The 15,174-nt window shown below is 40.6% G+C and overlaps 1 protein-coding gene across 1 annotated transcript; it reads left to right on the forward strand.

The window, feature by feature from the left end:
- The first annotated feature begins 4,748 nt into the window (after window positions 1-4,748).
- casp9 (caspase 9, apoptosis-related cysteine peptidase) lies at window positions 4,749-14,503 on the forward strand. Its single transcript, XM_072697151.1, has 10 exons — window positions 4,749-5,051; window positions 5,853-6,051; window positions 6,561-6,653; window positions 7,815-7,864; window positions 7,997-8,173; window positions 8,267-8,356; window positions 9,848-9,995; window positions 11,716-11,904; window positions 12,724-12,833; window positions 13,995-14,503. The coding sequence occupies exons 1-10, from the start codon at window positions 4,920-4,922 to the stop codon at window positions 14,100-14,102; spliced, it is 1,296 nt and encodes a 431-aa protein (XP_072553252.1). The 5' UTR covers window positions 4,749-4,919; the 3' UTR covers window positions 14,103-14,503.
- The last annotated feature ends 671 nt before the right edge of the window (window positions 14,504-15,174 follow it).

The following is a 15,174-nucleotide window of genomic DNA, read 5'->3' on the forward strand; positions in this document are numbered from 1 at the left end:
ACACTGTTAAAAAGGACTCATGACGTGGCCATTTCTCCTTTGGAATGAGCCCGTTCTTGTCCATTTCTTTACCTACGAATATTAAACAAACATTTGAGAGTTTTCAAATTCAAAATGCTGACACTTCAGTGGTTTCTTCATTCGGTCGGTCTGGTGAATTAATTTACATGAATAGACCTCACTACCAAATCCTTCAGGAGCCTGGGGGGAGGACCCCTGCTCCAGGCCAAGTGGCATAGAGTTTGCTTGCATGGCTGATTCTTGGAAGGGGGATTCCCTGGAGAAACTGCTGCAGTGGACCTCTTCACCAGCAGCTTTTGCATTATTTCTCATCTTGGCAGAATAGGTCTTCCCAGCTTGAATTTGGCCTGGATAGTCAAGTCAAGTCAAGTCAAGTGGGTTTATTGTCATTTCAACTACATACAGAGTACACAGTGAAACGAAACAACGTTCCTCCAGGACCATGGTGCAACATAGACAGTGCATACAAGACACAAGTGCAACACAAACAAACAAGTGAGGACAGACAACACAACACAGTACAGACAGAGGATAATAAATAATGACGGTAGTGTGCAAGTTGTGCAATGTGCAATAAATAGAGTCCAGTGAGGTAGTAAAGTTATTAGTGCAAATGCTTGTGCAAAAAATGCTTCCCATGTTATCTGGGGTAAATGGTTGGAAAGAGAGAGAGAGGGAGAGTGTACATGTACCAGAAAGATATCAGTTCAGAAGTTGAGTTGTGTTGAGGAGTCTGATGGCTTTGGGGGAAGAAGCTGTTGCAGAGTCTGGTCATGTTGGACCGGATGCTGCGGTACCTTCTTCCTGATGGCAGGAGGGAGAACAGTCTGTGTGAAGGGTGGGTGGAGTCATCCACAATGCTGGTTGCTTTGCGGATGCAGCGGGTGGTGTAAATGTCCATGACGGAGGGGAGAGAGACTCCGATGATCTTCTCAGCTGTCCTCACAATGCGTTGGAGGGACTTGCGGTCAGAGGCTGTGCAGGTCCCAAACCAGGCAGTGATGCAGCTGCTTAGGATGCTCTCTATGGTTCCCCTATAGAAGAGGGTGAGGATGGGTGGAGGGAGACGGGCCTTTCTCAGCTTCCGGAGGAAGTAGAGACGCTGTTGGGCTTTCTTGGCTGTAGAGCTGGTGTTCAGGGACCAGGTGAGGTTCTCCGCTAGGTGGACACCAAGGAACTTGGTGCTCTTAACGATCTCCACAGAGGAGCCGTTGATGTTAAGCGGAGAGTGGTCCGGTCTTGATTTCCTGAAGTCAACAACCATTTCCTTGGTCTTCTCTACATTCCAGTGAAGGTTGTTGACTGTACACCAGTTTTAAGTGACTGACCAAACAGCCCCAATGAGGAGACCAGATCATCCAAATAAGTTGGTCCCTGTTTGTCATGTCACAGAGCATCAGCCACAAGTTGCCATTCCTCTGCGCAGCGCAGCACAGCAGGACATACGCAGGATGAAATGTGAGGCAATTCTAACCTTGTTGAGCAAAGTGGTTAGTGGGCTCCACACAGGCAGTTGGTCTCAAGGTTCCACCAAACACAATACCTGGAATGTCTGGAGGAGACATGAGGTTACTGGCCTGCGCGAGGTAAACCTTGTCTAGCTGAGAGAAGGAGAAATGGCACAGATTCCACAAATCTTGTTGCCTTTTTGGTCAGGTGTGGGGAGGGCCACTCCAGCTTCTGCACTGCACAGCGGTACAGGGAACTGAAGGGGATATCAGCCTCCGAGGCAAGAAGAGCCTGCAGCTCCTCCTGCTCATCCTCAAAAAAATATAATGCTAGTAATAGCATTCTACACTTGCCACTTGTCATTGTACACAGAGACCGAATAGATAATCTACATCGAGCTACAGTCTTGGGAACCTGAGGCCCCAGCCACTCCAATTCACACACACCTTCCACACTCTCCATCTGCTCAGCCCAGTTATGGCAAGACCCCCCTTCAGCTTCTTTTACGTCCAAGTGGGATACCTCATCTTTTTCGAAAACCAGGTGCTCATGGTCCACAGCTGATCATTTTTTCAATGAATTTCAAACAACATTTGAGGATTCGAGGGTCTGAGATGGCGATAGAACACACATGCATCAGGTTATGCTAATGCTCTCCTAACATGGATGATTGTCAAGCTGACTGTGCATGCACATGTGTCTGTCTTGTGAACAGCAAAACCACATTCATGTGAACAGGTGGCTTTCTTGCAAGGCTGAGATGTTGCTTGTGAGCCCATTTCAGATAATCATTAGCAAGGCTAAACAGGCTGGCACAGAGCAAGATCCTTCAAACAGCACTCTGCGGGAAGACGACTCACCAACAAGAGGTCATTGCCGTTTTTTCCTATTGGAGCAGTAGGCTTTCAAAAGTTTCTTTGCTAACAGAATTGGGCTAACTAGCTAGAGGAAGACATGTTTGTAGTGAGCTGAAGATGTGACTGGGCTATAAGTAGGGTCGGGTTCACCTGCTCTCGTCAATGTGCGTCATCTGCCTTGTGGGCATGCTTTAAGGTCTTCAGCCAGACAAGGGCTGCAAGGGCATTATATTGCATATGGCATGTGTTGTACCAAGTGAATGAACTAATAGGGAACCCTGTTTTTTGTGAGAGCCCTGAGTAAACCACCTACAACACACTGGACAAAATGAGGTTTTCTGAGGTTCAAGTAGTTTAACTCTTTAGGAACAGCAAAAAATAAATAAATCTTACTGCAATATAAGGACTATTTAGCAGACTAGTAAATTCAGTAACTTTCTGCATAATTTATTTGTAGAATTTATTTATTGAAGACCCCAGCGAAAATTTCACATGGTCTGTGAGATTTATATTTAGTTGTGGTGTTGTGCCAAGTCCCGACTTCCTGACAGAATCCGACTCCCTGGACCGGACCGCCATTGGCTGCATTGGCTGAATTGTCAATGGCATTTGTTAAAAATACATCTCCTCTCGGCAGCACATAGACTTGTTAGTACTGTAGAATTTTATAAAACAGGACACATCTGTTTCAAAAACTGACACATCAGGTATCATATGCTTTTTTACATCCTTTTGTGTATGCCTTTTTTGATATTTTACTCTGTTATTTTGAAATAATATATATTCATTATCCAGTACACTCCTACCTACTATGTATGTTCATAAGACACCATAGTCTGAGACATTGTTTACTGAGCTGGAAAGCTTTTCTTGAAAGAGATGGCTTTCCAAAAGACACACAGAGCCATTTTGTGCTTATAAATATACCCATGTGGTGGTGTCTGCTTCCTTTTGGTTTCCTACAGAACTCCACTATTAAGTATAAATAGCAGTATGCACCACTCTGTGCGGATCTGTGTGTTCTCCACCTCAGGCCGCCACAGCTGCCCTGCACACCTATCATGGATCATGAAGAAGGCCTCTTGAACTCTGCAAAGTTCAGAGAGCAGCTTCTGCCAGATACAGCATGTGTGCAGTATTAGTCTACACTCTCTCGTGCTCTTTCTAAATATCTACCTGCAATTATGTATATCTTTGACAAAACAGGTAGAGAAATTATTTCTTAACAACCTTATTCTTATTACACAACATTGACTGTGTAAATAGGAATAAACATAAACCCTACTGTAAACATTATCAAAATCAATGGTGAGTTTGGTTGTTTATGCTTCACTAGACCTACTGTATATTCATCCCTCAAATATCACACTGCGACTGTTTTGCTGACTCCACAGACTTTAGCAATCATTTTAGCCAAAACAGCAAGACAGTGTCTCATTAAGTTGTTCACTGACTGAACACAACCCTGACTGCTTCATTATGTAATTGGGAGAGATTTAGTCTAGGCCTGCTCAGTCATGTAGTTCTTGCAAGACTCATGCAAGTTCATGCAAAAATTTACATAATTACATAATACAAATGATCCATGCCCAGGACACCACATCTTTCTGGGATGCTCTAAATCTTCACAGAACTAAACATTATTCAATCAACACTATAAAACGAATAATTTCTAAATATAAAAAAGCACTAATGAATTTTTACAAGTTGATTAAACGTAGGAGAAAGTGAATCAAGTGAATTAATGAACAAAGAACGTTTTGGCTGGAGCAGCAACATCGTTTGGTGACAGTAGTGCGCCCTCTACTGGCCACATGTTTCTCCGGATAAAAAAACATTTGAATATTTTTTATTCTACCGTCACAAACTAATAATAATAATAATAATAATAATAATAATAATAACAACAATTATTATTATTATTATTACTATTATTATTATTATTAGTAGTAGTAATAATCATTACTACTACTACTAATAATAATGATAATAATAACAACAACCATATTATTATTATTATTATTATTATATAATTTCTGGATGAATAAACCAATAAAAATGCAACGAAATTACTTGACACTAAAACGTTTAACACGGCCTTCAATTTAAAAATGGGGGTCTTGGGCGACGGTGGCTAACGGGGACACTGCTATAGTGACACAGTATATAATTGGCTCATCTAATCTAATCTTCTCAGCGCTACCAGTTCTACTAACTAAGATAAATACATTGTTTAACTGCGTTGACAGTAATGACAGACATTTACACTGGTTCGTGAAAATAGTCCAACATAATTTTTTTGTGATCAACCGTGAGCGGAAATGCGCATCTGCGCCACTGACCTAATCACAAAGTCTGCGTTTCGGAGACGCATCTCTGATCGCACGAACGCACACGGAGTGATGCAAAAGGGTGGGCTTAACGCGTGATGTAAACAAGGAAGCAAACCGTGAAACGCTCCTATTTTTGTGTGTTATTTGTAATTAGTAAGGTGTACTTCTGTAATGCCATGCTGTTCTAGTTCTATTTATTGACACAGTTTCTGATGTTGGCTGCCGGACTCTATCGTTTGCGTTAGACACTGTTCACAGAATGGAAGACAGACATAGGACCATTCTCCAGAAGAACAGAGCTCATCTTGTGAAGACCTTAGATCCTTCAGATATCTACGATGGTCTTTTGGAAAGGGGCATCTTCACTGAGGACATGATAGATGAGATAAAGGTAAGATGAAAGAGCTTTAGCGAAAACAACACCCGCCTTCGACTGAGTAGCTTCACTAAATGATGGGAGAACTACAAATTTAGCTTTATTTTTATTCAATTAAATGATCTATTAAGTGTTATGGAAAATTAGTAAAGTAAATTATCATACCAAATAATACTGTGGACATTGATTGAACCACTCGAAATAGTATTTAGTTTTTTGAAATAGTTTTTCTAATGCAACCATGACATCCTATCAGGGGCACTGCTATGCGGAAGTGATCAACGTGCTGAAATACATGTATTAAATAACAGCTATTAGTTTTCGTACTTGGTTGGTTTCCAGACAGAAATTAAGCCTAATCATCACTGTATTTTTATATTAGAAATTAATAAAAATTAAAAAATGAAGCACACTTTACTGCTATTGCAGTAGCAGTGAGAATACACCCAGAACGGTGGGTAGCCACCTCAGCTCTCAGAGAGCGAGTGGGCGTTGGGTGCTGTAGGGGCTCACGTGCGCCTCAGCCATGGATGCCTGAGTCTCATGCCTGCTTCTCTAACATTTAGGCCTTGGCTGTACAACTGTACATGAAAGACCTGCAATACCAGGCCAATGTCTGGAAGTTCCTCTTCCACCCCCCCTGTTAAAAAATCAATAAGAATGAATTTTATTTTTAATTTATATTTAACCCTCATATAGAGGATGTCACATATTCAGCTGATCCTGCTGTGTAGTCCTGAACTAGTCTCAGGGCCTGTCTGGGGAAACTGGCCCTAAGATGTCTCAGTTTGTGAAATTGGTTTGTAACTTTCTTAGAGCTCTGGGACCAGACGTGTTCAGGCCAGGCAGCTGGTGAAGGACCTGGAGACAAGAGGCAGTCAAGCTTTCCCAGCCTTCCTGGAGTGTCTTCGCGCAACTGGGCAAGCCAACCTGGCAGAGCACCTAGAGAGTGGAAATCCTGTTTCTGTGCCCACTCCGCTCCCTGTGCAGCCCACTGTAATCCCTCTCCCAGTCCGTGAGTGTGATTTTTACAACATGATTTCCTGTATAGCATCTTGTAGAACACTTCAGGCTTCACAATGAAATATACTGACAATTTTTGAGCCACTTTTGAAGATTTGTAATTAAGGACCGTTCTAAATAGTTGATTCTGGGTTCATTTTGCTGCTGGAGATCTGAAGCTGTTTTGTCTGATGTATACTCTAGGGATGTTTTCAATATGATGTAACCAGAAAATCATTAAAAAGGAGTTGGAAAAGCAGCAGCATTTGAGAGAAACACTTTTAATGAGCCTAGCTTATCAATGAAAAAATAATTTACCTAATGTTGTATTGTAGTCAAGCAAGTGAACAGCTTCAGGAGTAGTTTCCAGTCCTGCCTTGATGCTGATTCAAAAGTATAAACTTTAAATCCTCCTTGAAACCTTCTGGCTTCAAGTGATCTCTTGTTCATCTTGTACTGCATCATCCACCATGTTCCACACAAACCTCTGTTCCTCATTATCACTGTACCATGATTCCACAGGGAATCCAGAAAACCCTGACAGAGCTGATACTCCTCAGAAGCTGGTGCCACTAAAACCAACCACTCTGCCTGTGGATGTACTTCCCAGCCCATGTAAGTAAATTTAAGAGAGAGGACTGTCTGTGTCAGTGTAAGTCAAGAAAATTTATTAATGACTTAATTTGATTTGATTATAATTGGTGATGTAACATGAAAATATCAAACTCAGTTTTACATAATTGATTTTAATAATATATGGAGTGAAACCCTTATTCTGTATTTTGCATAGGAAAATATGAAAGATTTATCCCCATTAGGTGAATGTGTGCACAAAAGCACTTTGACCAAGGGTCTTAGGGACCCAAAGTGCAATGTCAAAAAGAGAAAATATGTACAAATAACTTTATAGAAGGCACCCTACACATCTGAGTGACCTGGAGCAATTGGTATAAGAGAAGTGGTTCAAAATTGCAGGAGAACGGCGCAGAAAACCCCTTCATGTTCACGGGGTTCAATTGATTTTAGTTATTATTTCCAAAGGGTGTGCATACTAAATATTAAACTAAGGGTGCCAACACTTTTGTCAAGCTTATTTCTGGAGTTTTGTTACACACATAAAATGTTTTCTTTCCAGAATAAAACTACATATGAAATTGTGATGTGTATGTTTACTATTACATTGGTTATATTGCAACGCTCATTTTGCAAACTTGTCATCAAAGCCCCTTTTACTAGTTATATGGTTATAAGTGGCATTATCTTGTCTGTAGCATGGCGGACTTTCCTTTAAATATTGTTCATTACTCTGTGAAACCGAAATAAACTGACCTTGACTGAAAGTTAAAGAAACTATTTGCTGTTCAAGCCTTTGGAAAGATGCTGAGGGATTATGGGAAATGTGGTGTCTGTAGTGAATTTGTGTGGCATGTCCGTAGTTCTGCTCAGCAAAATTGACTTTTTACTTCTGTGATTTTGTGAAAAAAAAACACAAAGAAAAGAAAAACAAAAAGGTAAGGAGGAGTATGACAAATATTTGTAAGGTAATATTTGTGAGCTTGGATCAGGGAATAGGCAGGCAGCAGTGACCTTGTGCAGACTCGCACCAGCATGGAGCAGGCAGCAGGGGGCAGCTCATGACATGGGAAAGAGCTACTCCAACACAAAAAAAGAAATTAGTTTGAAATTAATAGCTTGATTTCTTTTGACACATCGACACGACCCTCCTGTGCGGCATTAGTACATAAGGTTCTAGCAGAATATCTGGTATTTTCACAGCTCCCGAGAAAGAAGGTACAAGACCCAGAAAGAGACGTGACAGCATACAGGTAAATAGACACCCTAGTGAACAAGTGATATATATATATATATATATATATATATATATATATATAATTTTTTTGTCCTATGTTTAAATGTTCATGCTGTAAATATCCACTGATTTCCTCATATGCCTACAGAGCTATAAGATGGATGCCAGTCCGTGCGGAATCTGTTTGATCATCAACAATGTGAAGTTTGCCCCTACTTCAAGCTTGAAAGAGCGTAAGGGGTCTGACATAGACTGTGACAAGCTAGAGGACAGATTCAAGTCCCTCAATTTTCACGTTATTGTTAAGAAGAACCTGACATGTAAAGTAAGTGTGTGTGTGCACAGTACCCCAAACAGAGATGCTGTAAATCAGTATGTTTTTTTCTGTAATATTGTGGCTTTTTTTTTTTCCTGATAGCACATAAGACAAGAGCTGTCTTCTCTAGCTAAGAAGGATCACTCCATGTACGACTGCTGTGTTGTGGTCATCCTGTCACATGGAACTGAGGTAAGGGTGGTAAAATGTTTTTTCCCCAATTTAGCCATTTCCAATTCCCGTCAACTAGACTCTGCCGTATTAAGCAATGCAACCAGATCTGGGAGGGTGAAGGATAGTGTGTGCTTTCTGTCAGGTGAAGCCAGACAGATGCATCTTTTTGAACCTTTCGTCATTGAACAGCTGAACACGCACTACCAGTTTTGTTACATCTGCTAACAGACACTAGCACTGACGAGCTTCGTGTTTAATGGAGGAGAGGGAGGGTCAGTCTACACTTTGCGATCTTAGTGGTTGACTTAGATTGCTGCACCACTTGCCATTGACAAAAAAATTTAAAATATGATGCCAATGTGCATTGTCTTTATAGCTTGCTAACAGATAACAGATATTATGTAGTATTTAACTCAAAGCAGTCTATATATTAAACACAAACAGGCTGTAAAGTATTAGGTTACTATCAGGTGGGGTGGAAATCTTTAGGCATCTAATGTTTTGATTCAATAAATTGATTATCATTATCATATCAGATTATCATTGCATCTGAATGCATATTTTTTTATACAGGATTTCATTTTTTCTTATTCTTTTATTGTTATGACTACTTGGTACTTTCAAAGCAAAGTATTTGTCATGATCCATAATGAATTTACTTCCAATGTCTTTTATTAATAAAACAAATGTAAAAGACATGGCTAGTCAACTGGAAGGTTTTGCAGTGGGGCAAAACGTAGTCAGTAGTAGTAGCCTTGACACAGTGGCGAACTTGAGCACTCACTGAGAGGCATGGTTCAGCCATATTTGCACCCATGTGGCTCTCCTTCACTGCTAGCTGCCACTCATCTGTGAAAAAATGCACAGATTCTGTATCAGTGGATGAAAGTTGTGATAGAGTTTGCATCGCCCTTTCAAAGTTGGGTGGAAGTTTTGACATTGTTTGCTCAATGGTACTCTGGTTGCCTGCAATGAAAAATGGCCCATGCCCTTGGGCCAAGAAGTAGGCAGCCATGCCCATCCACGAGCGGACATTGGAGAGGACATGGGACAGTTCAGGTCTTGGAAGAGAGTTAATCCAACGCAAAAAAGCTGTAATAGTAAACAAAATAAATGAGCTTCACACTTCCCAAGTTGGGTGGAAATTTTGACATTGCTTGCCTCATGGTCCTCGCTCGCTCACTCATCTTGTGTCTCTGTTATGTCATGCCACAGACTGTCTAGATGGTGTGCACTTCCAATCTCCGCCTTTTGCGTTCTGTCAGCATTACATTTTCAATTAACATTTAGTATAAAGTCATATTTTCTGTAATTGCTTTTAATCTGGGTTCCAATTAAAAAGTTAACATGCTAAGTCTCTTCATAATACATTGCTTTATTCCAGCATATATGTAACTGCATGGCTTAAAATTAGTACTACATGCAGTATTAACACGGCAACATAATATTTTTAGTTAGGTAAGAAAATGTGTGTTTTTCCTGTTACATTGCATCATCTCTGTTATTCAGGCAAGTCACAATCGCTTCCCTGGAGCAGTACATGGTGTGGATGGTTCCTCTGTCCCTGTTCAGATAATCACAAACTACCTCAATGGCCAGAACTGTTCTTCTCTGCAGGGCAAGCCCAAAGTCTTCTTTATACAGGCATGTGGAGGAGGTGAGTAGTTTGTTTACTAGGGTGGTTTCAGGGGAGGTTTTCAAATCTACCACAGGCTAGTGACTGAGACGTTCTAGTGCCTAGTGCCTTCCTGTCCTTCTGCACGTTTCATGCAGCCAGTCAGTATTTTGCCCTCAATTTAATAATGAGCATATACCACTCATCACTATTTTGCAGTTACTACCTAAATAAATGGTTCTGCAAAAAATCATCAGCAGACATTTTTTTTGTCAGCCAAGACTGTTTTGGTGTTCAAATTATGCTTGTTTAGTTTTTACCTGAAATTGCGAAGGTTAAAGTTCAAAATGGCACTGACACATTGTAGTTCTTTTAGTTATTGAGCAAATTATTCAACATAAGTGTCAGAAACAAAGTATGTGAACCTTTGCTTCAGTCACTATTTGACACCTTTGAGCAGCAATTACTTCGATTAAATGTGTCCAGTAACTGATGATCAATCCTGAACAATAGTTTCCTTGCATTAACTATTTTTTTTAGGTCTTTTAACATTTCTATTGGATTATGTACAGGACATGTCTTGGCCATTCCAAAATGTTGATTTCTTTAACATTTTCTTTGTAGACTTACTTGTGTTATTAGGATAATTGTCTTGCTGCATGACCCAATTACGGTTAAGCTTCAGTTCATAAACAGATATCTTGACATTCTCTTGTTTTTTGAATTTGTTGGCAGAGGTTCATTAATAATAGCAAGCCACCCTAGACTTATGGTAGCAGAGTAGCCCCAAACACTCTTTACACCTGGTCATTCATGTGACTACTATCTGAATTGCATCCTGATCAGAGTTTAGCCACATGCATTTATACTTGGTGCTCAAATGCTTCCCCGGCTAGTCAGACTAAAATCCATTCTGATCCTCCTGATGCTTTAAAAGCGCTTTGGGTATGTTTACACTTGTAGTTTTTTGTGGCTTGACCTTCTTCAGATATAGTTCTCATACTCACAACGCATGAAGTGACAAGGTGCAAACTAATTCTGGGTGTCTACGTTGGGCGTGATAATGCCACCTCCATGCTTAACACCGGGAATGCAGTTCTAATGTTGAAATGCAGTGTTTGGTTGTCACCAAACCTAACGGTTTTCATATAAGCCAATTATTTCTATTTTAGCTTAATTGGTTCCATGTTCTTTGTGATTTCCTGTACATGTTTTCGCTGTGCTCTTGGAGATGATATACAAGTTGGGTTTGGGTATAAAGTATATAAATAACATTGAGTTGTGGAACAGTGCAGTGTTCTCCAGAATGATGGTGCTGCATGCAGCACTTTTGGGATGAGTTGGGGGTGATAATCACACATCTCTCTAACACTATTGTCGCTGAATGCAATCAAATTCTCTCAGCAATGCTGATGACAGTAGAGACAGTTACTCTAACAAAAGCAGAATAAACCCATTTCAGAGGAAACAATAAATGAGTAGGTGTCCAAATACTATTGTCCATAATAATGTTTTAATGCTTACTCAATACAGAAAAGTAAAATCACTATTGTTATTGAATCATGTATTCATTTTTTTAAGTTTACCTGTATCTGGATTTTGGAATGAGATCTGATCATATTTCATGTCAAGTTTATGGGTACAGTTTGAGGTACTATGTATCAACTGAAGAATCACTTTTTACTTGGTGTCAGCAGCATGTTCTTCAGCTCTTGCATACTTTCACCCATATACTCTGTGTGTGGCATGTGTTTTGTGGCAGATCAGAGAGACATTGGTTTTGAAGTGTCTCCAGATGAGGCGCAAGCCATTGCAGGTGGAATTGATGACCAGCCAGACGCTATACCTACGTCCTCCAGTAGCGATTCACTTAGTTTATCTGATGAAACTGACGCCAGGGCCACTCTACCCACCCCCAGTGACATTCTAGTGTCTTACTCCACCTTTCCAGGTATGTGTATATATTTTCTTCTGTATTAAAAAAGTGTTTTAATAAAATGTGGTCTTCCATTAAGGCAAGAGCTATTGCCAGCAGTAACAAAAGTATTTTGTAAAAGGCTGAATTTTATTTTAGCAAGCATTCATTCAAACATATTTGCATTGAGAATGTGCAAACCTGTGAAGTGAATGCTTTTTGGCTATTTGGTACTCTTTGGACATGACCTAACACTTGGTACTAACCAGAACTAGCGCGGAATCAAACTAATTCGGCGGTTAGATGGTTGTGGGTTCAATAATTGGGCTGTTGGGCCCCTAAGCAAGGCATTTCACCCTACCTGCTCCCTTGGCGCCTCAGTGATGGCTGCCCACCACTCTGGGCACATGTGCTCACTGTCACTCTGTGTGTTTGCTCACTAGTGTGTATTGACTGCACAGAGGGTTAAAGTGAAGGGTGGCTGGTTCAGACTCAAAGCTTCTTTTGCTCATTGCATGGCAATTATTACTGGTTTTGGTCGTACTGGGAGGGATACTGAATGTCGAATGCATCTGAGAGAGATAGATGAGTTAACACTGCTGTATGTGGCTCAAAGTGGTTTGAGCAATCTGATTTGTATCTGTTCTAAATGCTTTTTGGGTGCGTTTACACTGGCATTTTATATGGCTGATACTAAAGACGCATGCAGTGACCAGATGTTAACAGAGTCACAGTGTTGTTAAAGCGCAGCACCAAAAGCTATTCGAGTGCTAATAGCACCCACGTGTGGGAGGGAGGGTGTGAGGGAGAGAAAGTTAGCATTTGCCAACAGTCCTAAATGAATTCTGTTTCCAGGATATGTGTCATGGAGAGATACACTCAAAGGTTCTTGGTACGTGGAGACGTTGGATCGCATATTGGAGGAGAATGCTGGCACTGATGACCTCGTCACTATGTTAATGATGGTATGCTTCATTTCTCTCTGTGCATATGTTTGTAACTGTACCAATGACTCATAGGCAATAGTTATATTAATAAATAACTATTTTATAGAGCAGTTGTTTTTCAAACTAAATATATAAACAGATATGTGTTCATAAGTGATACACTGGAAACTTCTCCCCACTAGTGCAAGCTTGACGTCTGGAAGAGCTAAACCTAAAATCACATTTCAAGTTTCCATAAGTAATTAGTTTGAGACATTACTCATCCTTGGAAACTGTTTTTTGTTTTTTTTTAAATGTATGAACATGAGCCCCAGCACTGGGACCTGAATTGAAGTTGAAGAGAGTTGAAGAGAGCAACGTTGGCTGCACTCTCTCTGAGTGGGTAGATGATGCTGTCTCCCCTCATCACTCAGGCGTCTCATGGCTGGTGGGGTGGAGCTGGGGACCTGGCACTTTCCTCAGAGCGTGTTGGGTGTCTGGTGATGCCGCATGTACATTGCATGTACAGGAGGAGACATCATTACCCTCCTAGAGTCAGGAGGATTGGGGAGAACAGGGATTGGGAGAAAAGGGAAAACTTTTGATACATTAATGCACATTTATGCAATTTTCTAATCAGACAGTTCTACGGGAGCTGTGCGATGCATCTGCAAAATCATGCAGTAACACTTATGGCCAGTTAATAGCCATTATCATCTGACTTCCAGCATGATGGTGCCCCAAAAGCAAAAGTTGTCTCAAACTGGTTTCATGAACTTGACATTGAGTTCAGTTTTCTTCCCCATCCCCAGACCTTCCCCATGCAACAGAACGGGGATGCTGTAGAATGGGAGAGACAAGGCATTAAAGTTTTCCTGATGAATCTGCAGGGATTTTGTGATGCAGTCATGTCAGTGTGGACCAGAGTGTCAAGGGCATGTGTCCAACATCTTTGGGAATCCATGCCACGAAGTGTTGAGGATGTTTTTTCAGAGCAAAATGAAGCATCATCCAGTATTAGCATAGTTTTCCTAATCATTTTCTTGGTGCGTGTCTGCTTTATTTAGAATTACATGGGCTTGTTTAGGGCTTATCCTTATAAGTACAGACAGACATCAGTTTGACTATTTTTTGCCAGTTTTAGGTCTTTGCTTTGCACAATGCCCCTGATATATTTGTGTTGCATGTTATTTTCCAAAGGTGAACAACGAAGTGTCTCAGATATCTGCTAAAGGCCTCTACAAACAGATGCCTGGATCTTTCAACTTCCTTCGGAAACATCTCTATTTCCAAGCTCCGAACACATGACTTGCTGAACCCAACATGGGACAATGAGACACTGATTGACATTGATAGAATTTTTTAATTATGAACTGCTGATTAACAGAAGAGAGCAGAATCAACATGCAAAAATGTGGGTTATGTTTTTAGTGTCTACCTACAGTAAAGGCAGAATCACTGGCATCAGCAATTCAACCATAGAGGCCTTTGGGAAGCTAAAGGACTTCAGTAAAACAAAACCACATTGCCTGTAAACTCAGAACTGATACTGGAAGGGCCCTCTACCTGGAATTTAGTGCCGTTTTACCATAATTTTGATTATCAGAATGAATACTGTTTTATTTAGTTTTCAAAGCGTAAAAAAAAATGATGGCAGTTTATTATTTTGTACTTCAATTCAAATTAAACTGTGACTCTGGTTAAGAAAACGTGTGAATTGTGTTGTGTTTTGAGGTTCTTTTCTAGGCTGTTGAGGGGGTGGCTGGTTTTTCACACTTACTAGCTCCTCATCAGCAGAAAAGCTGGCACAGCTAGTCCTTGGCATCTATGCTTGCCGCTAACGCTGTGGCTCCAACGATGTAAGTGCAAGGAACAATTCTGCTTGTATGCCTTTGCTGCAGTGTTGTAAGATGCATTTCTGGTCAGTACTTATGATGATGTGATTATCTTTGTTCCCAGAAACCCTGTATGTCACTGATGGCTTCGTGAGATAAACAGTGTCTGGTTATGTACATATGTCACATGAACCTTCTCTTGGTTGCTGCAAAGTTTGCATATTTAAGGGTTAAGTGTTATTTTAAAGAAGAAAATTTAAAAGGATAAATAACCTCACCTAATTCAGACAACCAAAACAACGATGGTGGGTGGGTTCAGGGTTGGGGGGGGACGTCCTTTTATATTTTATCGCTTTGCATGTGTGCAGTACCACTCAAATTGAATACTGAATTCTGTATGATTTCAGTTGTTGCTTCTGTTTGTGTGGTTAAAACCCCACACATTGTGTCTTATTAGGGTGTAACCACAAGAAAATACTTTTTTTTTCACCCCCCATTTCCTGTTCTTCTCACACTCCTCACGGCAGTTTGACACAAGTTCAGTA

Source organism: Salminus brasiliensis, chromosome 14 (genome assembly GCF_030463535.1).
Source record: "Salminus brasiliensis chromosome 14, fSalBra1.hap2, whole genome shotgun sequence".
Classification (NCBI taxonomy): domain Eukaryota; kingdom Metazoa; phylum Chordata; class Actinopteri; order Characiformes; family Bryconidae; genus Salminus; species Salminus brasiliensis.